This window comes from Phoxinus phoxinus (genome assembly GCF_949152265.1).
Source record: "Phoxinus phoxinus genome assembly, chromosome: 20".
NCBI classification, from domain to species: domain Eukaryota; kingdom Metazoa; phylum Chordata; class Actinopteri; order Cypriniformes; family Leuciscidae; genus Phoxinus; species Phoxinus phoxinus.
Window position 1 is genome coordinate 13,830,099 of NC_136895.1, and position 27,523 is coordinate 13,857,621.

At 38.5% G+C, this 27,523-nt stretch overlaps 1 protein-coding gene across 3 annotated transcripts in view; it reads left to right on the forward strand.

The window, feature by feature from the left end:
• The window catches only part of nek7 (NIMA-related kinase 7), a 71,534-nt gene that overhangs the window by 5,442 nt on the left and 38,569 nt on the right, over positions 1-27,523 (forward strand). Inside the window, exons 1-3 of one of the 3 annotated variants that reach the window (XM_079593677.1) lie at positions 2,069-2,313; positions 18,245-18,324; positions 25,376-25,513. In XM_079593677.1, the coding sequence (XP_079449803.1) occupies positions 18,271-18,324; positions 25,376-25,513 (192 nt within the window). In that variant the 5' untranslated portion in view covers positions 2,069-2,313; positions 18,245-18,270. Of the gene's footprint in view, positions 1-2,068; positions 2,348-18,244; positions 18,325-25,375; positions 25,514-27,523 lie in introns of those variants that run through there. The other 2 variants (XM_079593676.1, XM_079593678.1) reach the window with 2 other exon arrangements.

Sequence of the window (27,523 nt, forward strand, 5' to 3'; positions counted from 1 at the left end):
TATAGCATAATTCAATTCAACAGCTCAGGTAAAGTTAATGGTACAAGCCATTTCAGGGGTGGCCAAAGTTACGATTTAAAATCAGTCAGAGATAGAAACTTATCTTCACATTTACTGGTAAATTGTCATATTATGGGACCGGGTAGACTACTTTCTTTGATCATGTTTCTGCAGTGTCAGTATTTAAAGGGGTTGTTGATTATGATTTCACTTTTCTAACTTTAGTTAGTGTGTAATGTTGCTGTTTGAGCATAAACAACATCTGCAAAGTTACAACGCTCAAAGTTCAAAGCAAAGGGAGATATTTGCTTTTAAAGAAAACATTTTTTAAGGACTACAACAAACGGCTGGTAGGGACTACACGGCAGTCCTCCCGGGTTGGTGACATCACTAACCCTAAAATTTACATAAACCCCGCCCCGGGAACACGATTTATAGATTATCAAGACAGAATATGCTAATCAATGACTACAAGATAGTTAACTCCACATAAGCAACATAAATTCATCAACTAACCATTCAGAAATGTCCTGTTACATTCTACATGTTGTCACTTCTTCTTGAGTCTCTCGATTATTGTCTGACTCCGGTTTGAACATAAAAGGCTAAAAGTTTTTGAAATTTTCAGTGCATGTCTGTGTGAGATAAAAGGACACAAGCTGTTGTAGCTCCGCCCACTGTGCTGGGAGCAGCAGCTCATTTGCATTTAAAGGGACAGACACAAAAACGTGCGTTTTTGCTCACCCTCAAAAAATGACAATTTTAACATGTATATAAAAATATCTGTGGGGTATTTTGAGCTAAAACTTTATATACACACTCTGGGGACATCAGAGACTTATTTTACATCTTGTGAAACGGGCATTATACCACCTCTTTAAGATTTGAATTGTAATAAATGTTTCTGTTTGTATTTAACCTTATTCCAACACAGACTACAATAGAACAGATCTAAATTAAATAGAATAAAAATGAATGAAATGAAGTTTGGAGATTAAAATGGATGTGTAGGTAAAATTAAATTACATAAAATAGTGAAGTGAAACTTGAATAGAAGTGAGGTGAAATAGCAAAAAGTTAAAACAGAGTGAATAGAATATAGAACAGGACAGAATAGGCATACAATTAAATGAATAGAATATTAGTAAATTGAAACAACAGAATAAAAGAGCAGTGAAGCATACAGAATACACCAAAGTCAATAGAAATGTGGTGACATGAAAGTGTCATGATACAGTACATTGAAGTGAAACTTGCAAAATGGAATAACATTGAAGTGCAACTTACAGAATAGAACTGAAGTGAAACAGAAAATAAGGGTTTGAACTGAAGCAGAACAGAATAAAATAGAAGTGCGGTGAAATTTACACAAGAGAATACAGTAGATTAGAATAGAAGTTAGGTAATGTTAAACTGAATAGTAAAACTTAAAAATATATAATAGATCAGTAAAGTGCAACAAGAAAATAGAAGTGGCGTTAACCTTTCTCTGAGAAAAGACCACAATAGCATAGAAGTGAGGTACAACTTGTGAATAACTGAAAATAGAAGTGTGGTGAAATGCAGAGAAACAGAATAGAATATTAGTGAACTGGAAAAAAACAAAGAAAATAGAAGTTTGGTGAAATGTACAAGTGAGGTGAAAATTGCAATATAGAATTACAGAATATGTTCCATAAGTGGCACATACAGAATAGAACTTATGTGAAACAGAACAGAATATTAGTGAACTGAAACAAAACAGATTAAGCGAGGAGTGTAGTGACATTATAGAGAATGGATTGAGGTGACGTGAAACAGAATACTTAAACCTTCAGAATATAATAGATAGAACAATTGTGAAGTATAACAGAACAAAATAAGTGATGTGAACCTTCAGTGAAGAATAGAGCAGAATAGACTTGCAGACTAACTTGGAGAATTAAATAAATTAGCATTGAAAAACACAAGTGATGAGATGTAGCCTACCTACATGATAGAATATAACTTAAACGCATCTTTCTGCATAGACGTACTTTACTCTTGTCTCTGTGAATGTTTAAGTTATTGGCCTGTGTGAAGTTCCCCACCCTCTCTTTCGAGCATGCTGGGATGTGTGTGTAACTTTCACAGGTCTGGAATGGCGTGTTAAGGAGCGCGCACACGCACACACCGACGCGAACAGAACACACATCATCACTCTCTATAGTCGCGCGCGAAGAGCTCGCGTTGGTGTTGCGGCGTCGCGCAGGAACTCAACAGGAGCTCGACCTTGACAGTCTGGGACACAATCCTCATCCTCATCATCCTCCTCATCATCGGCGCGAGCTCCAGGTCAGTGCGCGTGAAACTCAGCTGGCACTTCCTGGTAAGAGTTTAACATCATTCCCTCCTGTCGAGTTCAAAAACTGATAGTCACTTTTGTCACTCAACAATTACATTTTGAGTCTGTGAGGCAATGTGTATGCGCTAAATGTTATACGAGGTTATAACAGAAAAGGCTAAGGAAAAGTTGACCGAACTTTTGGGCTAGTTTGAGTTAGCGCGCTAGGCTAACGCTGCTGTGACAGTAATTTACCCGAGACAAACTTTCAGATAATTTGATTTAACACTAAAACGTTTTTTATCCATTCAGACATTCACTTACCCTGTTTTGAAAGTTAGTTTGGAACTGTTTTTAAGAGTGTTGGTTGTGTTTCTAGCAGTGACATGGCACGGTTAGTTAGAGCATTGTGGCTAAGCTAACGTCTGTCAGCGTGACACATGCAGTAGAAATGTTGAGAGAAATTCACTCCTAATTTCTCTGACATTGGCCAAATGACCTTAAAACCAAATAGCAAAGATATTTAATGCTCTGTTCCTCTAGAGAAGTCATAACTAAGGTTTTTATGTGAGGGTTTTCTTACTTTGGCAACACTTTCCAGCTGTTGACAGCAACGCGTTGTTAGTTTTTTTTTGTGTTTATGATGAATCTCCTTCATAAACTTCACAATGATACGAGTGAATCAGGGGACACGTTTATTATCACGTATTTTGATCACTGATATTTTTAGTAGGCCTATTTTAGAAGATCTTAGAAGTGCATGCAGTGTATTACCTTATAAATCCAGTGAAATTACTGTGGAGTCAGGGTTCGTCAAAATGACGTGAACACTGAATCAGCACAACATTTTAATTACAGTGGTTATGCAAACTTTGAAATTGAATGCTTGTTATAGGAAATATTTCTCCCCAAAATGTTTCATTCACTCACTCTCATGTCTTTCCAAACCCATGTTATGTTTCTGTGGAAAACAACATCTGATTAGAATGACAGATTGAGGCACCTTTCAACTGTCATTGTATGATAAATTATGCGATGAAAGGAATTCATACAGGATGTAGCTAGCAACATGAATGTAAATAATGACAATTTTCAGTTTTGCCAAATATGAAGTGAACATTAAATAATTTGAACCCGTTAACTGTCAGTAATCTCATCTTTTCCTAATATTGACAAAATTCATATTGTTGCAAAGGTCTGAGACTCAAGGTTCCATATTTGGCATAGATAGAAGTGATATTTCTATTTTGTGATAGAAGTGTTATTTTGAGAGAAATGTATTATCTAATATGATGGGAAAATAGGCTAAGGAGAATAGAATTGTTGTATACATTTAATTAACTGAAATGTGGAGTGTGTAAATAAGGCCATTGTGACAAGTGACAAGAGGACAGGCCAGTTTATGGTGACAGGACAATGGGGTTTGTTAAAGACGCAGTTATGACATTGTAGTAAGTCCCAAAACTTTCCTAATCTTCTGCTACACACTCAAAAGTGTACTTTTTCTTCAGTAAAAGAGAATACTTTTAGGCCATAGCCTAGTATAAATGGGAATTGTTATATGCCAGGCAGTCAATCGTATGGTATTTGGCTGACATTAGCATCAACCTCAAACCACAAAGTGGACTGATTTACAGAAATCTGACCTATTTCTTGTCAGTTTTGCATTGTTACACAGTTGGTCTTAACTTCCTTTAAAAATGTGTATTGAAAAATCTTAAAATGTCTTCTATTTAATTTCTGTATTTAAAAACAAATGGGTGTAGTTGTGTAAAATATTTATTCATTTAATTCAATCTAATTAATTTTATCTCTGTCTCATTTGACATCTTTAAGTTCAATTATTTAAAATATATCATTCAATCGTTCACTCAACACTCTAGATATCGTATTGGCCGCTGAAAATCACATTTTTGCTCAAATGCTAAATGGGAAATTTACAGACTGTAAATATTTTAAGATTTGAATCACCATTGAAATTAAAGAGATTTGAATATATCCATTTGATTTTTAGGCAATATTTTAGAGTATATAATTTAGTTGACCCACATATTCTTTTTATTGTGGATATACTTTTTATAAGTAAGTAATCATGACTTGTATAATTTTAGGCTGATCTGGAACAATTTGAGTTCTTTTCGTAAGACAGAAATGTTTGTGAAATTTGTCGTCCTTTTTTGCCTCTCTCGTTGCTTTAGATTTCCTCAGGAAATGAACTCTTTCACAGCATAATTACACGATGCATATGCCACTGTAAACACAGTAATGGAGAAGCTGACAGCCTGCGTTTGTCACAAAATACGAGAAAAAAACGCAATAAATATGTACTGTGATCCAAAAGAACATCCTCGGTCTTTTCGTACGGGTCGCTATCGGCATTTCTTACGTCCTCACTGCAAACGACTCTTAATGTTTCACAAAGGATGACATGGAGAGAAGGCAAGAGGCCGTGTGTTTTGAAAGCCTGTCTCTCTTAATACGCAATACCCGAGTGTTGCAAATAGCCGGGCACGCCAGCCTGGCATACTAACACTCATCAGCTTTCCGCTGAGTTTCTTCGGCCCAAGGGCTGTCGAGGTCTGTGGCTGGAGTGAGACGTAACACCCCCTCGTTCTGGGATCTTCCGCGACAGGACCCTGCTCTCTGCGTTCAATCAGTCAGGGAAACAAACAGCCGGCTCGAGAGCTGCAGGAGGAAGCTGTGGCGCTTTTTTGTTTTTCAGAAGTCATGCCAAGTTGGAACTCGGAAACCTTTGGCGGTGCCTTTGCAGGGCATTGAATAACAAAAAAACTTTACACGTGCCTGAAGCCAAACCTGGAAGCTCGTGTGGCGTTTGAACTGCTCTGGAAGGTCTCGAGAAGTGGGCCGGATCCCGGGCCTCTACGCGAGCAGGCATTGGTGGGGGGCCGAGGGGGCGTAAACTGAGGGCGAGTGCCACCATACTGTGAAGTCCGGGCGAGTGGCCAGCATCGTTGACAGTTTAACAGTGAATATTTTACAGCACAGCATACTGCATGCTGTAAACAGGGGTGAGCTACATAAAGGCTGTTTATCGTACTTGGGAAGCCTTGGAAAAAACAGCATCTTTAAGCCCCGTATTAGAATAAAGCAGATGGCTTGGGCCAGTGCGGCTCGGGGAAAAAGCCGGAGATGAAAGCAGGCCAGTTTCTTTGAACAAGGAGTCTGTCACGTTACTATCTCCAGGTCTCTGGGTCAAACCGTGCGCTGAGCCATGCTTTTTTTCACTCTGGCTTCGGCCAAAAATATCCCAGGGAATCTCATTGATATTGATGTTTTGATGTTGCAAGCATTTTCTCTGGTTGTTAACAGGCCAAGTGCGTTTTTAAATGCACGGTTATGATTTTCAAAGTGCTTTTTCAACTGTCATTTGTCGTGAGCATTGGTCGACCATTAAAAGTACAACAGCAGTAGGAACACAAGACTATTACTGGTGGATTTGGGTAGACCTTAATGATGTGAGTAACTGAAGTAATTATTTTCTAAAACGAACATTATTGATCCAAGATCAGCTTTCAGGACTGGCATTTTGGCAGAACTGTAGCTCCTTTTAAGCAGCCAATTTGGTTTGTGATTTATGAAGAAAAGTTAGGATTTATTCAGCAATCATTTCCAACTGGATCAGTAAAGTCAACGGATTGATTGCTGTGCTGTCTTGTGCTTTTTAAAATGCAGTTATTAGCTAATAAACCTCCATGATTTATTTATTTGTACTCAGTAGGGCTGTGTATGTGAAAACAGATTTTCCAATTTGATTCCGATTCTCAAGCTCCTGATTCGTTTTAGATTTGATTCAGGTTCAGTTTTGGAGTATAGAGTGGTGCAGGTATGACATCCCTTTGTAGGCCAAAACGCGGAAGCAAGTTAGTTTCACCAGTCCTAAGTTCAGTTAAAATGACAAATGCATTCATACATGGTTACCAAGTTTTAGTTCTAATTAAATTTCTATCATTAAATGGTGCTTGATTATCATAATATCATAACATAATGCTTGATCGACTGGTGTTAAGAGACGAGTGTACTTTTCAGATATTTAAAAGCTGTCCATTTTACCAAGATAAGCTGATTTGGTGGAATCATGTATGTATAATATATGATTCAACCATATATAATAGTATATCTGTCTGGCGAGTAAACAAAACAAAAAAAAGTACTAGCCAATGGCGATTCTGTGCGCCAAGGTGTGCGTAGGGTTGGTAAAATCGCTGAGAAAGGGCCATAAGACTTCAGTATCAGTACTGAGCAATGCAAGCCCTACAATCTTTGTACAACTACAGCGTTTTTCCCCAGCACCCTTATCTCTCATGAAAAGGGCAGATCCTTTGCGCCCCATTAAAGATTCACCAAAGACATTCTCTTTAAGTTCTGCTCTGTGTTCTGAGGAAGAAGCACTGCTAGTAGATAGTGGTATGAGATGGTTTGAGTTTTACAGATGTATTTTCATGAAAGGGGTGAAGGGCAATTGATGAATAAGCATAGAAGGGGTTCATAGAAAGGGAAGTCCCTATTGGTAGATGGGGCGGAGAATAGACCTCTCAGGGTTTCTGTGAGCTCCTCACTGCATGAACGGCCAGCATCAATAAACGGCCCCACTGAGCGCCCCTTGGTAACTTCCGTTCAACCTTCTGGCACTATGGCTGAACCTGTTTTTTTTTCTCTGTTTGCCGCTTTTAATTGCCACCAGTTGATTAGTAAGGTTGACTTTTTAATAATTAGAATGAACTACTACACCAGAATATTTGGTAAAATAGTTCCTTTTTCCAAAAATATTGTGTTAAATGTTTATTTTGCACATCCCTAATTTGGAAATGGTTTTATAATACATTTGAGATATCACACCTCTTTGCATGACCAAGCCAAGGTGTTGAAATAGTTAATTGGCTTGTATCATTACGCTTCGCAGAAAAACACAAAATGTTTCTTTCCTCGACTGAATTGTGATGTTGACGAACTGTCAAAGGCCGCGGAAGAAATCGTGTTATGATATGCGTCCGATTATTGCATCATGAATATTCCAGAGAAATGAAGCATGATCAACATCTGTTGTTTTGGTTCGGCGTGATACAGAGCATAACGGTAATAATGTATCGTGCGTTCAGTGATTGCTGGGACGCCACTGAAATCTTTGTCAAACTTTTAGCTGAGAAGAAAGGGCCCGGGAGCTAGAGATGGAGGCATATTCACTGTAGGCTTCTATTAGCATGACTGCAGCTGGTGGCCTTGACCTCTGGCTGCGGCAAATAAAAGGAATTTAGGCCCGAAGTGGAAGTTGTCACATCCCGTCGCGGTCAGAGGTTAGCTGGACAACTTTGTGGTCAGTGACATGGCTTAGTCCTCATTAGACCACGTGACATGGGGTCCGCCGCTCGTAGGGTCACGGGTACAGCCAGGGGTCTTCAGGCCACACATAACAAGCAGTTGTATCATGCAAGAAAACATTTGTTGGCTGAGAAATATTAGCCTTGATGTCTTCTGAATACATACTAATACATACATCCTAATTTAAATAAATCCTGATAACTGTAACACATTTTTATTTTATTATTTTTTAATCTTTTATTATTAGTATTGATTAAAATATAGCAAGTATTGGGGAAATGGTTATTTTTTTATGTAGATTGAACTTTTATTTATTGATATCATTCAGTATTGAATCATGTATTTCACAGTTTATTGGGTAAAATAGTAAATTAATATTTGGATTGAATTTGATACGTTTTCATGTTTAATGAGAAATCGTTAGTCTTAGTTAAAATAGTTATTTTGTATAGATTTAAATGAATCCTTTTCATTTTATGACACACACACACACACACACATATACACATGCAATATTGCACACAAATATTAGATAAATGGGAGGCCTACTACATATTTATTGAACATTTTATTTTTCACACATTTTGGTTAAAATAATTAATTATTGTTAGATTGAAACTGATCATTTGAAATTGTAATCTCAATTGTAATTGTTATTTTGTAGTACCTAATGAAATATCGCACAAATATTGCGTAAAATAGTAATTTTTCATTGATACTTGGGGTTAAATGAAATATAAGTATGCTTATCAGCATTTGTTTTCCACTGAACTTATTTAAACTGAATTGCAGTGTATTCTGGGAAAGAGCACATGCAGTGCTTCCTTAGAAATGAGCTCATTTGGTATCACCTTTTAGATCAGAGCTTTTGTGCTTCTTTGAAAATAGCTTATTTTTTTTTCAAATTCTGTTTTTCATGACACTTAAAGAAACAAAAACAAGTGCCTGCAGGTGCATGCGATCTAGCTGAGATCTATCAGATTAATGCTCTGCTTTCTTTAGAAGTCAATCAGGAAGTAACATTGATTTTCTTGACAACTCATTGAATCTTTAAAGAAAGACCTATCAAATGTTTTTTTTGTAATGTGAGTTTGTCTATGGACTGTTCTTGACTTTGGCACATTCAAATCAACCTGTTTGACCAGATATAAGGTTGTCATGTAATCATTGTTCATTGTAGAGTAAAACGTCTTTGTGTTAAGAAGTGCTGTATATCATCTATTCTTTGTTTCTCAGTCGAGTGACTTTATTCATGTTTGTGTCACTGAATGGTAATCTGGTATGTTCATTCATAAATGACGTTCTGTTTAGGCATATAAAATAATTAAAATAATTTAGTTTAATAAAAAGTATAATATTAATACAATTATACAAAAAAAATAAAAATAGGAAATTAGTAATTATCGTTTTCGGCCATGTACATCCAGAATTTTTGGTTTCGACCCAGAATTTTCATTTCGGTGCATTTAATATATATATATATATATATATATATATACTGTTTACCTGTTTTTAATTTATATGTAAATATAAATGTTGCCCTAAAATCATTGTAGACAACAGATATAAAAAAAAAAAAAAAAAACATTACAATAAATATTAAAATCCTCTCATTAACTATAAGAGGTCTGAATGTTTTCAGTACATTTGGATCAAATGTTTATTCCTGATCCTGTGTTATTCAAATCGGTCATCTTTGCGTAGACAACAGGCTAGTCAAGTTACCTCTAATGGATTATTTGCATCACTTTAGGACTCCCTTCAGCACGCTCAAGCCCTGCACATCAAACAGCGTTTGGGGATCTGCGCGCCCCTGCAGGGTAATTAACTGTTCCCTCTCAGACCCTCCACTATAAAGCACCTGCAGGCTTGACGGCACACTCACAAAAGCCCAAGCCCAGAACTGATTCATCAAACTGGCCCTCGAGAAGACGCACACAAAAGGCAGCAGGCCGAGGTGGCCCGGATCTATTGCTGCCCTGCCAGCTCCTCCGAGCCTCGTCCTTTTGACTCAAGCATACGTGAAGTGTGTCATTACACCTGCACGCACTCCAGCCTCCTACGCCGCATCCAACGTTTGTGTGTGATGATTGAAGGAGGCCGACTTGGAAGAGATACAAACACTCGCACGCCGTTACTGTAGCGGGTTTCTGACCCCAAAGCAGAGTGGTAGTGCTCTCAAAAAGTGCGCTCCTCCGAGACTTGCCGTAAAATAGAGTCAGGTATTAAAGGCAAAGGCCTGCGCACTACTTTGTGTGTGGGTATAAATCAAAGCCGGCCCTCACATGCAGAGGCCATTTGTGCTGTGCTATTTACTTCCGCTGAGAAATAATCATTACCCTATAAAATGTGAAAGTGAAAAATGTAAAGGAGGCCTATAAATAGGCGGCGAGCAGGAATATGGATGGCCGGGCCAGACTCCCTCAAGACCACAAGACTTGGTTCCTTGTGGAAATGCAATCGTTGTAGGGAACAAGAAAACAGCCCTTTAGATGAACTAGTGGGGTGCGACATTTGTATATTTGCAGGATATTATACAGTTAGGCTGCATTTGTTGTTTTACATAAAGCTTCTTGAACGTTTATTGAGATTAATGAAATTCTTTGTAATATTTGAACATTAATACAGCAGTGTATTGAGCATTTCTTTAAGGGTCAATTATTACTGGCACTGATTAAATACTACATAGTTAATAATATATAATCAAATAACGTATGATTTGGGCCAGTAAGAAATCATATATATATATTCGTACTGTCAATCGATTAAAAAAATTAACTAGATTAATCACACATTTGTTCTGTGATTAAATGCAATTTAAACGATGTACATTTGTATAACTTTTTAATGTATTTTACTATGTAATAATTTTACAGTTAATCTCCAAATTAATGTAGAGATAACTTCAAGACAGTATATTTGAAATACTTGTTTAATGGCATCTTTTATGAATGAAGGCCATCACCGAAGGCCCCCCCCCCCCCCACACACACACACACACACATTTTAAACACTAATTATAGCCATTCAACATTGCAGTGTAATTGAAAGCTATCAATTTTTTAAAAAAACATTTTTGGGCTTAAAAATATATATATATATAACAACTTTTAGTTTAACTTCAAACAATCCTCACATAAATCCATAATAAATGTCATATTTACCTGTGCCAGGCTTTACCAGTCTGCACTCCATAAATTATAAATTAAATATAGATTAATCCTTATATAAGATACAAAAGTTCTTTAGTCAATAGCAGTGTGTATATATATATATATATATATATGTGTGTGTGTGTACATATCTATCATTAACATTTTTCTTTAATTGAATAGTGTTAAATATCTTAATTGTCCAGTTAGTCAGATAGTAGATCAAAAGTGCTCTTTGACAAGTTAAAATTCATAAATGGCATCGTTAAATAGCTGCATAAATCAACAGAACCATATCCTGAAACTTCAAACATGTCTTGAGCTTCTCCATGGCGACTTGTACTTCTATGCTCATGTTTCTTTTCGGCACTGATTAAAATAAATGTGCAAATGTCGGTCCTTTTTAATTTCCAACTATTCCATCATTAATGATCAGCCTCACTGTCATAAAAAGGATTCTTATAATCATGGCCACTGCTTTTACTGTATTCACAGGCTCAAAGCGGCCTTTCATGTGCTGTTCATACCATGCTCTTCTACTGTTGGCGTTCCTTTCCTTCATGCACTTGATCTGTCTGCGTGAACACCTGTGAGGAAAGGCTAATTTAGGTCCAGAACCAGTTAACATCCAGACTCCTTGATCCAATCCTCCTCCCTTTCTGGATACTTCTTTCTTGTTCATGCATGGAAAAGTAGCCAAGAAACGGGGAATAAAGGACAGCCTGCCATCACATGATCACTTAAGTTGCCCTGTTGTGCTTGCTAGGCTACTGATGGGTTCAGTTATGTCCACTTTTATTATTCTGAACATGGGAACACTGGGTGAATCTATTCTTTGATTAACTTTTCCTGCTTCAAAGAAAGAAGTATGCAGTCCATGCACACTTATTGGAAATTTGATATAAAATCACTTCAGCCTCCAGGAGTTGATGCCTTGTAAAATTGCCAATTACTCATAATTTCCACATAACTAAAGGCTGCATTGATTCATGATGGACACCCACGCATAATAAAGACTTCTAGCTTGTTCTTTTTGAGCATTTAAGGACAGGGTTAGGAATGTTAGAAAAGTTAACTGATATAAAGCAACATATATTAATGTTGCTTGCTCATACATGTAAAAATTGATAATGTTAATGTGCAAAATGTGTAGATAAAATCTATAAAAATTTCAATATGGAAAATTATGAAAGGGATTGGATTTTTATGGCCGATTTCTGTTTCTGTTTTTTCTAAATTTGTTCTGCATTATGTAAAATTGTAATACATTTCTGTCACAACTTCAAGTTCAACTAAACTTTCTCGCGTTCTTGAGTATGTACAGTAGACGAAAGTACGCTGCTCATTCACACAAAGACATGCAGAAGCATCCAGACTTCATATTGAGTGTAATATTCACAGATGCTTTTCGACATGATTAAGTAAACCCAACTTTCTTTTACGATTTAACCTTACCTCATGTAAACGCAATACTTCGATCAAACTAGGGATTAAACTCATATTCGTATTAAATGAAGTGGCGTATGTCATTTTAATCTCAATAAACAAGCATATTAACACTTTAATCATATTATTACAGCTCTGACCAAAGTGTGCATGTGCTTGGACGTACACGGATGACGTACATTTCATGAATAAACTCTGTCAACAACTCGCTGCGCAGTCCATATCTTCACCCAGAGATGCAAAGAAAGAGATACGGCTTGGCTAACCCAGTTACAGCAGCATTGCGATGTTCATCACGGCACCGGATAACATTCCAATGCGACCATAGAAATGTGTTTTGCGTCTGATGTAAGTAGATTAAAACAGTGGCCGGTAACATGCCTACTGTATCTGACTTGTTCATTTGTATAATGGTGGTAAAAGTTACCTCTCTTCTTAGTGAATAATCAGAATAAGGAAAATTGCATGTAAACTGGAGTGAAGAGGTTTACTCGTGTCATGTAAACTCTCACTGTTATTAAGTCCTTACTCTGATTGTTGGAAATAATCACATTATCGTGCACATGTAAATGCAGTCAATGGTGGATTCAAACTTTAAAAAAGTTTGCATTCAATCATTTTAATGGAGTGAGTGAAGAAACAAATCAGTCTTTCTATGTGACTATGCAGCAAAACTGCCGCTTACGTTGTTAGTCAGCTCCCAGGCCTCTTTTTCAAGTAGGTTGCCTACTGTCATCATGGCATGTAATGGCCCTTTTTGTCATGCTAAGCTATGTATAGCTTGTTAGTTGTTGCCGCGGCCTCTTTTCGGTATGTTAATTTTACAAGCAATGCAGCTGTAAACCACGTGGACACCGCAAATAGCCAGTGGAAAAAGCGCAGATGAATGTTTCTCTAGACAGTTGGGTGCTGTCGAAATGTGTTGCGTGCGTGTGTATACAGTCATCTCCAGAGCATGCGACTCCTGTAATCATTCTTGTTTGGGTGCTTTTGTGCTGATATCATGTGGCATTTTTAATTGATTCTGTTAATGAGGGTGTTGGCAAAGGTCTGCGGATGGAAACCGCCGATGCCCTGAAGTCATTTTGACACGGAATAGGTCAATCAGAGAAGCTATGCTGCCAGCTTCAATCTGTACTGCTTGAAACTGAAGTAGAGCTAACCAACAATGAGAGCAACCCATCCCATGCTGACACTGCCAGACAGACTCTGTACCAAAGGGGCAAAATTATATACACCTGCAGAGGGGATTATCGGCCATCATCCACCCATCCACCCATCCACCCATCCACCCATCCACCCATCCACCCATCCACCCACCCACCCATCCACCCACCCATCCATCCACCCATCCATCCATCCATCCATCCATCCATCCATCCATCCATCCATCCATCCATCCATCCATCCATCCATCCATCCATCCATCCATCCATCCATCCATCCATCCATCCATCCATCCATCCATAAATAATTAAAAAACCAACATTTCATGTTCACTTTAAAACTCAACTGTGCCTGTGTGATTGCATTTAGATTTGTTATTCTGATCAATGGAATTTCGTTAAATAGCCTAGTAAGAAAAAAAAAAAATCATAATAGGGAGATAATACAATGCCAACAGGAGTGTCCATTGACGACTGTCTCAAACTGCTAATTAGTGCCCATAATTATTCACCTTAGTCACATTTTAAGTTTTGTAAAGGAAGAACTTAGAGTTTGTTACACATAAGTACCCTTTTTTGGGAGCTCGGGTGTGTTTCATTAATTTAAAAACGTACTCTTCCAATACTAATTACATACTGGTACAGTGGCTGTTTAAATGTGTGGCTTTAAAGACTAGTTTCTTCCCCAGAGAAAATGCGTCACGCAAGCAGTTTCTACAATCCTTAATGTGGAGACAAATTTAGCTAAACTGCAAAAAATGGCTAACAGAAACAAATCTTCGGTGGCAACAAACCCTGTCCTGCTCGCACTGCCACTCAAGTCTCAGACGCGGGGTTGGTGCTTAATTAGTGTTATTAACCTTCAACAAACCGGGCTGATTTTATTTTGCCATGGTGACAGCTTCAGCTCCATTTCTCCGTTCACCGGCATGAGGTATTTTAATTGGCTCGAGCTCCTCGATCCACTCAGCCCTGACAACGCGCGGAGACGGACGTTCACCGCGGTGAGCGACATGTAAATGGCCTTTCTATGAAAGGAATGTTTCTTTTTTTTTTGTGTAACCCCTCGCTCATATTCCTTCAGTACAGTGAGGACACGGCGAGCTCACCCGAGCTGCACGCCGCAGTGAAGTGACAACCGAGCAATCATTAAAAATTTTGATGGCTGCTGCACGCACAGGCCCATCTCCCGGCTTGATGTAAAGAAAAGCGCGCAGCCATCTTTTGTATTTGCTCTCTGTCACCGACGAGAGCTCAGGCCTAATTTATTCCTTCTCATCGTCGGCTCTGCAAAGACAACTCGTCTTCACTGTTTCTTACTTGCACATACGCTTTATTGTGCCCACATTAATGTCTTTGTAGGCTTTCGAGGAGCAGTAGACTCAACAAGCAGATACTAGGTTCTTTATGGGCGGTCGTTATTGAAGGTTTGGTTTTTGTGTGTAAAAATAATGAAGGAATCTTTGGGTTGACATTTGTGGTTAACCTGTTGTTTTTATTTTTTTATAATCTCCTAAAACGGAAATCTAGAGATCAGGACGACAGATATTATTTAATGTTTCCAAATAACATGTACATGGTTTCTGAATTAAAATTGAATTTATTCAAAAATGAAAGTAACACATTTTGCTCAATACTTAGACCACCAAAATATTTTAAAACAAATTGCTGTTAATTAGCTAACTTAGTTAAGTCACCTTTATTTATATAGTGCTTTACACACAATACAGATTGTTGCAGCTCTACAGTTCAACAAAGCGGGCTGATTTTAACTACATGGAAACCGTTATCGGTAAATGTCGATAATTAAGGTTAAACCATTCATCTCTGAATGTGCATCAAGTGTGGGTCATGGTGTGGTCTGCTTATAATGTGAGTGGAAAAAGATAAGTGGACAAGGTTAACTACATTTTTACGCTCACATTTCAGATAACTGGTGAAGGTCTCTGCGCGTTACTGTCTTTCCGCGTGGCAAAGTAATTTAATTCCATTTAAGCTTTTATCCGACTCCATTTTATCACGACCTCGAATTTAAGTTTGATTGGTAATTGCTATGAGATCGGTCACATTCACGCTTGCACAATCAAAGATACTTTGGTATGGCCCCCATGGAATTGCATACACTTGAATTTAACTTAACTTTTACTTCAGTAGAGGTATGGCCACTTCTACAGATAAGTCAACCAACTTCTCTTATAATAGCTTTGGATTGGCCATGCCGTGATTTCCCACGTACAAAAAAAAGTTTTTTTTGTTTGCTGCCCTAAACGAAAATTCAGTTATTGTCTTTGCAAATTAAGTACAGTTGAATTAGCACCAAATATTAGTCGTCACTATTCTGACGCAAAACTTGCGGGAACATACGAATCCGTTTAATCTACTTGGGAAAACAATTTCAGAGTCAGTCGGAGTAAAATCAATTGTAACAATTTATGATGTCAAGTAAATGTATCATGCCAATTTCATAATCAGTTCAAAGATAATAAATACAAAACATCAAATGCTCTGGAATAAAGAGAAAAGATGCGAACCTGACATTAGACAATGTATGATGCTGAGAGTCTTGGCCACTCTCAGCATCACGGGATAATTTGAGCTAAAAATCGCCACAAGCCTTCTTCAGCGTCTCCCTAAATACTCAGACCAAGGCAGAAACCTCTTTTCAAATGTAAACTTGAGTTCACAATGGGAATTTGCATTATTCACCGTCCTAGACTTACTGGGGACAGAAGTTGATTTACATGGAGGCACACCCACAGCAGTTAACAAGATATCTCTAAACTCTCCATACCTTTTACCTTTTTGGTTTACTTCTCTGGGAATGAGACCTCTGTACCAGTCGAACTGAGACATTTCAAATGATACCAAACATGTATAATACTGTATGATAATTGTTCATATTAAACCATATAGATTTTTGGGTAAATTCAGGTCGGGATGGGTGAATGGAATGATGTGTAAATTGGGAGGTGACCAACTCAAGTGTGATCGTGTCTCGAATGGGGATGGTAATTAGGGCTGCACGATATGAGGAAAAGCTGCGATGTGCGATAACATTGTTTAATATTGCGATGACGATATGACTTGCGATAAATGTGATTGTTAACTATACTGTTCCCATGTTTTAGTGCTTTAATAGGTTCTTTGCGTGATAGGTCAAACGTTTATTACCTGCCTGGTTCAGAATACACTATTTTAGTGCGATTTTGGCACGATCCGTTTGACGTATGGGTGTCGTGGAGATTCGTAATAATGACAACGGGCGTCGGGACGCAAGATTCGATCGTTTCATCTCGTATAGTGTTTCATAGTGGGCGACAACCTACGTCGCGTCTGCAATGCTTCACGACATAAAGACTATAGCATGTTTAATTCTTTAACGGTCCTCCACGACGGGTTGAATATGTGAGCGAGGCGTGAGTGAGTGCAACAGTGAGTGTGTGTGTGCGCCAGTGAGCGTGTGAGCGTGTGTGTGTGTGTGTGTGTGTGTGTATGTGTGTGTGTGTGCGTGCGTGAGTGAGCGAGTGAGTGAGTGAGTGAGCGAGGGACAGTGAGTATGTGTGTTTGTGTGTCTGTGCGTGCGAGTGAATGTTTGCGAGTGAATGTGTGTGTGTGACGGCACGCGATGACTGGTCGGAAAGCAACGTGTTGTCTGACATGTTTCTTGTCCACAACAAGATTTTAGGAGTCAAAAACGTGTAAGTTAGTGCTAATCTGAACCAGGCATTATTCATCGTGTCAGGCTGTCTGTTGCGATGTGTTCATCGCGGGAGTTCATATCGCGATGACGATGAAAATTCGATGTATCGTTCAGCCCTAATGGTAATATTGCAACAGAGTTTTCTCAGAGAGTAGCCCTTTCTTCCAGTTCTTCCAGTTTTTCCAGTCTTACAGGTAGGGTTAAAACTGTTGCCAGCCTACACACTGAATTTAAAGGTCTACCTTCAGTTTTAACACCAAAATAAACACTTCGGGTTTTAACTCTAAACAAAATGTTAAAAAGAAGAATTTAAAACCAAATATATTTTAGTTTTGTAATGTAAAACCATTTTAAAATGTCCCAAGGATGGAATCCAATGGCATGGGCAAACGTATATTGCGTGTTTTACTTCAGTAAAGTTGACTTAATTAGATATATTAGTTTAAATCTCAAATAATTACAACATTTAGTCTGTGATTAATAATTTAGATCTGTTTTAATGTGGTTATTTGATTATTCGCGTGTTCCCTGTGCAAAAACACCAAGCTCCACTTAATCTACTGGAAATTATGATTTCAGAATACAGAATAAGTCATATTATTTACTGGTATTCTAATTGAAGGATTTAGAGATCATGTAACTGATAATAATATTGAGTTTCAGTGGTGGACCTGGTCCTGTACTTAGTACATTCTCGTTTTAAACTAATTATGGGTCTATAGTATTGTGACCACTGTATTTGGTTACGCCCATTCAAAGAATATATTTTGCACCTTTTTTTAAAATATAATTTCCTCTGGCACTCGACGAATGGGCTTCAAGTTTTAACATTTGATTTAACAATTGATATTTGCAATTCACATTGAAGGGTCTCCAGTAGCGTGGCTCTTTGACAGGTCTCATTAACACAATAGGTGTTGTGTTCTCGTCGGATCGGGTTCCTCGTGCGAGGTGACGCAGGCCAGCCGTTCTCGCGGAAGCTCGTGATTGTCAGGAGTGCTTCTCCGGACACTAATTCTATTACCAGATTCACACGTCCACCTTCACTGGAGATTATTATTACACGGAGGGAGGGTTTGTTCCTGTAGCCGTGCCAGGAATGGTTGATGCATCTTATTTAGTTTGTTTGTTTCTTTCACAGGGGTGTAAGGGACTGCTGCTGTCACGATGGACGCCCAATCACAAGGCCAGCAGCCGCCGGTGCCAGTGTTTCAGCCACAGGTTTGTGTTCTCTCACACAAACACAAACACACATTCAGTCTAGCCAAACTTTCTTTTGTAATCTCATTATATAGCGGTTCTACAAAGCCACTTGAGTTTTTTTTTTTTTTTTTTTTTTCATCTACCGTCTTGACTCAACACCTGCTTGCTTAGCAGCATGTAGCACGAGCCTGTCGCCCTCTTCCACATCCACATCTGCCCCCTTCAAATCTCCCCGTGTCTGTCAATCCACCCGCAGAGAGACAGGCGGCGGTCTGCTCCGGCTGTCTCTCTGCTGTGCCGGGTGAGAGGTGATAATGAGATTCTGCTCTCTGCACAAGCAACGTTTCCTGCACACAGGAGCCATCATGTGTTTCCAGTGCCAGAGACAGAGGTGTTGGAAATCTGCTGCTTTTAGCAGTCTTTTGCTCTCTCTCTTCCTCGTTCTCTCTCTTAATCTCTCTTTTGTCGTACTTCCTTTTCACACGCCCAGACTAATTTCCTCCAATCATCTGACACCATTATTGTTGTCTTAATGTTTGTTCGCTTATTAATGCCTGCCAAAACAAGCTTTCTGAACATCAGATATCACCCCTCATTTATTTATTCATTTTTACATGGGCAGTATATTTCTTGTGCGTGTAAATCAGTCATTAAAATTTTTTTATCCTCACTAAATGGATATTTCGAAGATTTAGTTTAGAAGTTTTATAAGTGAAATGTGCCTTGTCACAGACATTCTGTTTTTGGTCATTTGGTCAATGTAAAAACAGCTTAATCTTGTGAATTCTTACTTCATTATTGTTTATGGACTAATATTTTTAGTATTGCGTAATTATTGATATCGGATGTTATTAAAGGAAAACAAAACAGTATTGAAATATTACTGTTGGTAAGTTACTGCTCATTCTTGTTCATACTGTAGTAAGTTGTAGATGATTGACAATAAGGGTGTCACGATTTAGATTTTAAATCGAAATCGATCGAAATTAAGTCACAATCTCGATCATCGAATTAAAAAATGGAATCGTCGATGCTGCCACGCCCCCATGTCACGTTCGGTCGGCTTTGTCAAGCGGAAAAAAAACACGCGTGTTGAAATGCTGCGAGTCAACCTCCTCAGGGGGCCGCACACCCGACGCGAAGCGCCGCGTCTTTGACAACTCGAGGTATCGCCTATGGGTATCGCACACACCGGACGAGAAACGCCGCGTCGCGTCTATGACAACTCGAGGTATCGCACACCGGACGCGCACAGGCTACTGTACAATTAAATACGTTGCTTAGTCTGCAGTCTGAAGCACTTTATCTCAGAGAGCGTCCGTTAACTGAATGTATCCTGAAAATCCGATAACATCAGCAATTTTCATTCAACCAGCTGATTTCTGTAGCTAAATGATTGTAAAACATATTGCAGCACAGTGTGAAGTCATAACGACGATTTGAGACAAATAAATGTATATAAAATGTATTAATTTAAAATAAATGTAATATAAAACTATGTGAATGGCGCTCTGTGGCGCGGCAGGATTCATTTTGAACAAGGTCCCGAGCCGTTGCTGGGCGCCGCGGACAGACGCCGAATGGCGCCGCCTGTGTGTGTGTGTGTGTGTGTGTGTACACTCAGAGAATAAAGTGTAACGATTTTAAAGACGTGGCTCTGCGCGACGCATAGATTTATCTGTTAAACTGTTTGTTTGTTTTGTTGTGAACTTGAATGTCATCTTCTGTGAAGAAGACTGCAGTTACAAAAGAGAAACTAGATCGCAGGTTATTTTGCTTAAGTTTCCAATTGACTGAAGATATAAGTTGTCACATTATGTTCTTACTAAATGTTTTAAATTTGACAATGTAGTGTGGTGCACTGCGAACAAAGGTCAGATATTATGCATAAAAGTTTGGTCAAAAAATGGCATAACCTGTGCTTTAAAAAAAAGAAGAAAAAAAGTAAAAACCGAGAATCGAATCGAACTGTGACCTTAGAATCGAAAATTTAATCGAATCGAGGATTTGGAGAATCGTGACACCCCTAATTGACAATGTATTTTGGGTTTTCCTCATCTGGAGAGAATTTCAAAAAAGAAGTCCTCTTTTTTTCCAAGCTTGTTATTGTTAAAAGTCCCTCTTAATTGAAAAATTAAGACATTCTTCTCATTAACCTTTCATTGAATAATCAATTGCTAGACTTACCATGAGCGTTCCGTTCAAACTAACATTAAATATCTTGTGTACTTTGATTTATATTTGAATTTGATATATATTGAATTGTGTGGATACCAATAGGTAAGGGAAAAGCTGAATCCAAAAGGTTTTAAAATAAATGTTGAATGTGTATAAATATTTTTTTTGGGATGGTTCAGCCCAGACATAGAGACTACAAGAGATTAATCGGTTATATAATAAGAGATTAACATTAAATCGGTTTATAAAAACTGGTTCTTGGTTATTTTGGGGACTTTTGGTTGCAAGCTGCTTCTGGGATTTCATACATTCTAGGCTCCTATACTCTCTCAAACATACTTATTTAAAAACGCATTGGCCGATAAATTGGAATCTGGCTTTTTTTTACCTTAGTTATTGCACAAAATCAATATCGCTCAAACTTCCTTGACCGGTCATAATGATTGGTCTGATTTTACAAAATATTGTCGAGTACAGCTGAGGGTGAAAACTTAAGGCCCGCTGTCATCAATAAACATATGACACATTTGACATTAATTTGAAGGCAAGGTAAGTCTGGCTACGGATTACACAGTGACAGCTTAAGAGAATGACTTTTACAAGACTCGCAACAAGCATTCAAGTTCAGCTCGTATTCCCTTGGAAAAAAAGCAAGCGAAAATGCAGAATTGTGAATGCAATCACGCATATGATATCATATCTTAAAGTCCCCAAGGTTTGATGGATATGCATAGGAGATGCCGGATGAGTCGGTAAGGCGTGCATATTTGATGGCGCATTTGCTCTCAGAGCGAGTGGGAGGGCGAGATCTTCAGATCCGATTTTAATCGTCACGGCGGATTTTTCGACGAAGCAAAATCCCCTTGTAAAGCAAGGGCTTTAAATACTGGAGCAGATTGAAGAGGAGCGGGGCGAAGGAGGTATAAATATTGCATGGGCCGGGCCTGGAGAGAGACGTTGATGAAAAGGATGCGAACAGGATCTCCTGCCTTGTTCCCCCCCGCCACGAAGATCCCCCCCCTCCAGCACCCACCAACCAACCAACACTACCACCACCACTGCTACTCCACCACCTCTTCAGCGCTTCGGTTGTCCTTTCCTTGGCAGCCGCTGGCAGTGTTGTGCTGTCAGCTCACACCTAGTCTCCACACTGCTGCCGCCCCGTCCTCCGTCATTCTCCTCCTCCTCCTATCTCGCATCCCCTGTCATACGGCTGCATGTCTGCATTTCTCTTTTTACATTCGTGTCACCAGTGGCCAACCCTCCACGTTTGCTGTTGCTCGTGTGATGTGTTGTCCCTTTGAGTCATTTACCCAGCATGCTTTGCTTCATCTTCCGTCTCCTCCGACCTTTTTTATTTATTTAACCGAAACGATGGATCTAAAGGCCCATTCACACCAAGAATGATAACTATTTTAGTATACACAACACTGCACGATAACATTATATTTATTATCAATGTGCTATAGTTTTGTCATTTTTAAATGCTTGAGCTCTTTAAAGCAGGACGAATTCTGTGCTACTGTTTTTATCATTCATCATCTGGAAAAAATCATTCTGAAAGTCATACCAACTATCATTTCTCTGTGCTGTTATTGTTACAGTTGTGGCATACACAAATATAGGATTTCCCTGATTAGATTCCCTATTCTCAAAGAATTAAAAAAAATTTGTCAGAACGATTCATTAAAACGTTAAAGTTATTGTTAATCCTTGAAGTGAAAGGTGCAATACTGCTTACTGTTGATTAGCAAGATTTGGTGAGCGTAATCCAGTCATTTCATTAGGTATCAGTGAGATTTTGGGAGTTTTGTGTGAGGATGGAAAAGTTCCCCTGGCAGATTTCACTCGTGTTGGTCACATGAATTTTCCGTGCTGAGAGAGAAAGCAGTTTGGTCTGACAGTGACTTCAGTGTGAGTTATGCTTTATACATGGCTACGCTATTGACAATAGACTGGCCTTTTTTGTCTGCAAAATTTTGCTGACATTTCATTTCTATCTAATGTGACCATCCTAATGGAAAGCATCCCAATTCAAGGCATCCTTGGCCCCTTTCCTCCCACCTCCGTGTGTTATTTGTGTTTTCTCCACTTCCTGCAGAGCGGCAACAAGCCCTTTGAGCTCTCGCCCCTCCTGCAAGCTGCAATCTGTACAAACCGCGTCACGCCGCTGTCGAGTGACCCCGGCGGTCGTGGAGATCCTCGGCTGCTGCGGTTCATCTCGTGTCAGCTCAGTGCTCTAAATTGTGTGACAGCGCAAAGCCACGGATGAGACAAGCTGTCAGTCAGGGCGCCCCTGCTGCCCTTTGAAGGCGAGGCCAGGGGGCAGAAAGGTGCCGCAAATGGCCTGTGAAGTTTACATACACTGCCCACTGCTAAACAGATTACCTCTAATGAAGTGTCTGGAGCTCAGGCCGCGTCAGGCCTAATCCTGGCTGGCAGTGCGTCCCTTCGGCTGCCAAAAAAGCCGCCACCCTCTGGCCTCCTCCCGCCGCTATGCCGGCCTCCCCGGCGCTGGGAGGTGCCCATCGTTAATCAGGCCGGACAGTGCGCGAGCTGACATGCAAATGTAGGTCATTGCATATGTAAATGTGTGATTAGCGAGCCGCATGCCAGAACACATTAGCTCGACTTTGCTCTCAGCATGCGCTTGTCATGCCGCTTTAGAGGCTCATGCTAACATTTGTCAAGCGACCATGTGGGGAGTGAAAGCAATGCCTTGCCCCTCTGCGGACCATCAGCTGCTGACCAAATCAACACGATATGTATGCATCATCTATGGGGCAACGACATATAAGAGTGTCTAGAATAAAGAATAGGAAAATCTACATATAAAAAAAGACATTTCAAGGTGTGTGCTCTGTGTATTCATGTTGGATTCACATGGTTTTGAAAATTATACTACTTTCATGAAAAGTTCATGTGGTGTAACTATTAAGTGAAAAAATATATTTAAGGTAAACTGTGTGTATGTAGGTATTTTTTTTTAGAAATGGCCTTTTACGTGAGTGGCACCACTTGAAATAACTTTGCCACATAATTCATCTGATATTTTAAGCGACTCGACTCTTTTACTGCCACACAGTCACGAGGGTTCCCTGTGATGTCATCTCCTGTTTTGTTTTTTGTTAATTCATTTTTCTGCACGTTAATTTGGACCACACCTGATTGTACCACATGGTTTTTATTTGGCTGAAAAAGTTTGAAATAAAAGCAGTCAAGCAGATATTAAGATTTATTTATTTATTTATTTTAATTTCATTTAAATAATTTCATTAACTAATCAGTGTTATTTTAGCATTGTTTATATAACATCTTATACAATTTTTTAATTACCATTTATTTTATTTTATTTTTTCAATTTATCATTTTAGATTTTTTCATTTTTATAGATTTTTTTTTTAACATTTCTATTTAGCTTAAATTATTTTCATTTTCCTTTTTATTTTTAGCATTTTAACTTATTTTATTTCAGTTAGATCACCCTGTTTTATCCCCCCTAGAAAAACATGAATTTTTCAACTTGCTATTATTTAAATAATCTTTTTTTTTTTTCATTAACCTCTCTTTATTTGACACAAAATAACTAAATGTTGCTAAAAAACCCGCCGTCTTTTATATTAGCTTGATATTGTTACATTTAGTCAGATCCAGCTTTCTCTCTTCGCTGTGGTGGCAGAAAAGAGAGCGCTTCTTCTGCTGCGCCAGATGTGTCCCTGGAAGAAGGGGCTGAGAGCGTGTTGTCACATGGAAAAACAAGCTACCTCAGTGTGTTAATTGGATGGGGCAATTCTTTGGCTCACACCTTTTTTTTCCCCCTTAAAGCTGTCAAGTTAGAAAACAATGAAATTCTTAAATTGGTCGCCCCTTGATCTACATCCACCCCTCCGGCATCTAGTCAACTTGCAGTGCTTCCTCCAACTCATTTATTTCAGTTCAACCTGTTATATATATCAGACAGTTTTACACAATAATGTTGATGGATTTGACAGATCGTCCAAGTATTCTTGTATTGTAAGAAAGACACTGATGCCGTTCACATTGAGCTGTCATTTGTTGCCATGACTGAATATCTTAATGGATGAACATTTCAGAGAGTTGTGTGAAGCTTAAGCTTAACTTGGAACCATAATATGAAAATGCATGCCAAGACTATAAATAAAAGAGATTTCATTTGTTTACAAGACTACAATTGTGTCATCCTTCCCCTACCGTTGCCATCTTCACAATATAATTTGCCTTCAAGGCCATCTTATGGCCAACTTTAGGTAGTTCGCCATGACATGACATAGCGTTCCACTATCTGTCACCTCCAGTAGCCAGAACGTTTGCGGGATTTAAGTTTACACTCGAAAAGCCTCTAAAGGTCAGAGTGTTAATTAATTAATTCATTTATTTGCTCACGCCATCTCCGAGGGGCTAATTCTGGGTTTTGTTTAGATTTTTAATTTTAGAGCACAAGTGTCAAGGCGCCGCACGAATTCTTGGGAAGAGCACTCGGGGCAGTTTGTCACTAACTGGTCCAGCATAAGTCACTTCAGAAGTAGGGATGTCACCACTCGCCTGATTTGTCCAGACAGTATACGGCAAAGATTCATACGGCGTTTTTGGATTCAACGTGGATGGTTAATGTTGATTCGTTCCCACACTCTCTTGCCCTGACATATCGCCCTAATGACACCTATCCCCGATGCCCTCGAGAGTTTTCTTACATCTCTTGGCATATAAACAAAAACAATCACCGAGTTTGGCTAGCAATGGCCGATCTGTGGGGACATGTTTGTTTTGTCAAGACGATTGGAAAAGTGCAAAACAAAAGCTGTCTGATGTTCATTTGATGTTAATTTCTCTTGCTTGAAATGTACTTATTATCTTGTGCTTCATTTTTCAGAAAATCCCACAGGATTTGGGCTATAACCATTTAGCCAATTTTACCATTATAAAGAAGATTGGAAGGGGACAGTTCAGCGAGGTTTATCGAGCTACGTACACACAAGACCATACTCCAGTAGCTTTGAAAAAAGTGCAGGTAAGAACTTCCTTTTGTCATGTAATGTCTTTATGCCTTCAAAAAAAGAGTCCAATTCTCACTATTCTAGTTGTTTATTAACATGCATATTATTACTAGGATATTTGCTGTTTATCAGTACTCATAAAGCACATATTAATGCCTTATTCTGCATGACCATATTCTACATCCATTAATGTTTGCAATTATGTTTTTAGTGTATGTGTTAAGTTGGTAAATTATAGGCCTCGCATATAGCTAAATATATTAGGTATATTTAGCAAAATGCATTTTTATGTTATATTGTCCCTTAAAACATTTAAGCCAATTTTGTTAATTACATACACATTCACTTTTTGAGCATAGACTTGAAAATAAAATGTCCTAGTTTAGCGAACAGAAATCTTGAATGCTTTGGAGCAGAGACTTCAGTTTGGTCTCTTTTTAAAGACTATAATAGGCAGTTTTTTAATGAAGTGCAGGTTTTAAAAAACGATACACTGAAACAAATACAATTTTTAACTTTTATAGGAAATATGTATTTTCCAAAACACGTTTTACTCTAAAACTGAGAAAATCAATGCCATAAATCTAAACAAGCTGTGTTGCAAATTTGAGGTTAATGTCTCAAAAAAATTGTTTTTACTAAGTATTTGTTAGAGCGCAGTACCAAATGTTTTCACTAGATGAAATTCGTCTCCCATTCATTTACAATGCTGTAATTTTTGACCGCCAACAGTAGAAGTGACTTTTTTTAAGACCATTTAACCTTTTTGAATCATGTCCATGTCCATGTTTTTTTTGTTTTTTTGTTTTTTTTTCCACACAGCAAGTTCCAAAACCTTTACCAAGTTTCATACCATCTAAAAAAAACCAAAATATTTTGGTAAAAAATGACCGAACAGCACCAGAGGGTTAAGTGTATGCAATAAAATCATTGCAAATAAATCTATTCAAATAATAGGTATGCCGTCCAGTCACAGTAAATGATGAAATGTGAATCCAAACCTTCCAGAGTTGATTGTGGTCCATGTATCTTGATAGATGTAAAACTACATTTGTTCATCTGAAGGGAAATACAAATACTTTAAATTAACTTTTCTTACAATGCGTAATTCCAAATGAAACGACTTTAATCCAAAGCCCTTGGCTTAGCAAATCAGTATTTTTTTTTTTAACATTGAGTCGTGAATTTTGCACAACAAAAACAAATGAGAGAAAAACAGTATTGGGTTGAACGATTGGAAAGCACCAAAACACCCCTTGCATAAAAACAGACTTCAGTACATTTGCTCAAATTTCATTTGAACAGAAGCAGGCATCTGATTGGCTCTTACACTGATAATCACGATTGAATGTGTTTCTTTTCTTGCCATAAACATATTCACAGACACAGCCAGCTCAAAACACAGTTTCCTGTGGATGTGCAAAGCAGACGTGCTGGAAGAAATAATTGGCAAGCTCTAGATTAAAAAGAGCGGTGCCCGGATACCACCGCTTCTGCTTTCCCAACACACACACACACACACAGCTCCTCTACCACAGTGGTCGTCTCCCTCGCTACCACTGACTTTATTAACGCTAATGATGAGCTGAGAAAGAATTGGTATTTTTGTATATGCCATTATAAAATGACAGGTAGTAACACGCTTAACTCGGCGAATATATCCCATAATGCAGTTCATCCATGCAGCAATGCCACTTGTTGTGTTCTTATAGTAGATGGATATTGACTTAAAAATTCAAGCTTTCTTTAAAACACATTTAGAGCTGCAGAAACTTAATATTTCTTACATATTGCAATGCAAACTTCATTATGATTTTTGCATGTGGTTCAGAGCTTGTCAGGGTGGAAGTCCACTATGGGCAACATTTCCACCTTTTGTGATTAGGATAATGAATATATGTGATGTTTCCTGATGCAAATATTGTGCAACCCTGAATGCATGAATGAAGAATGTAATATTTGCTTCAGGACTAGTTTTTACTCTTTTTAGGCTTGGATGTTTTGGTTAGATTTGAGACATTTGG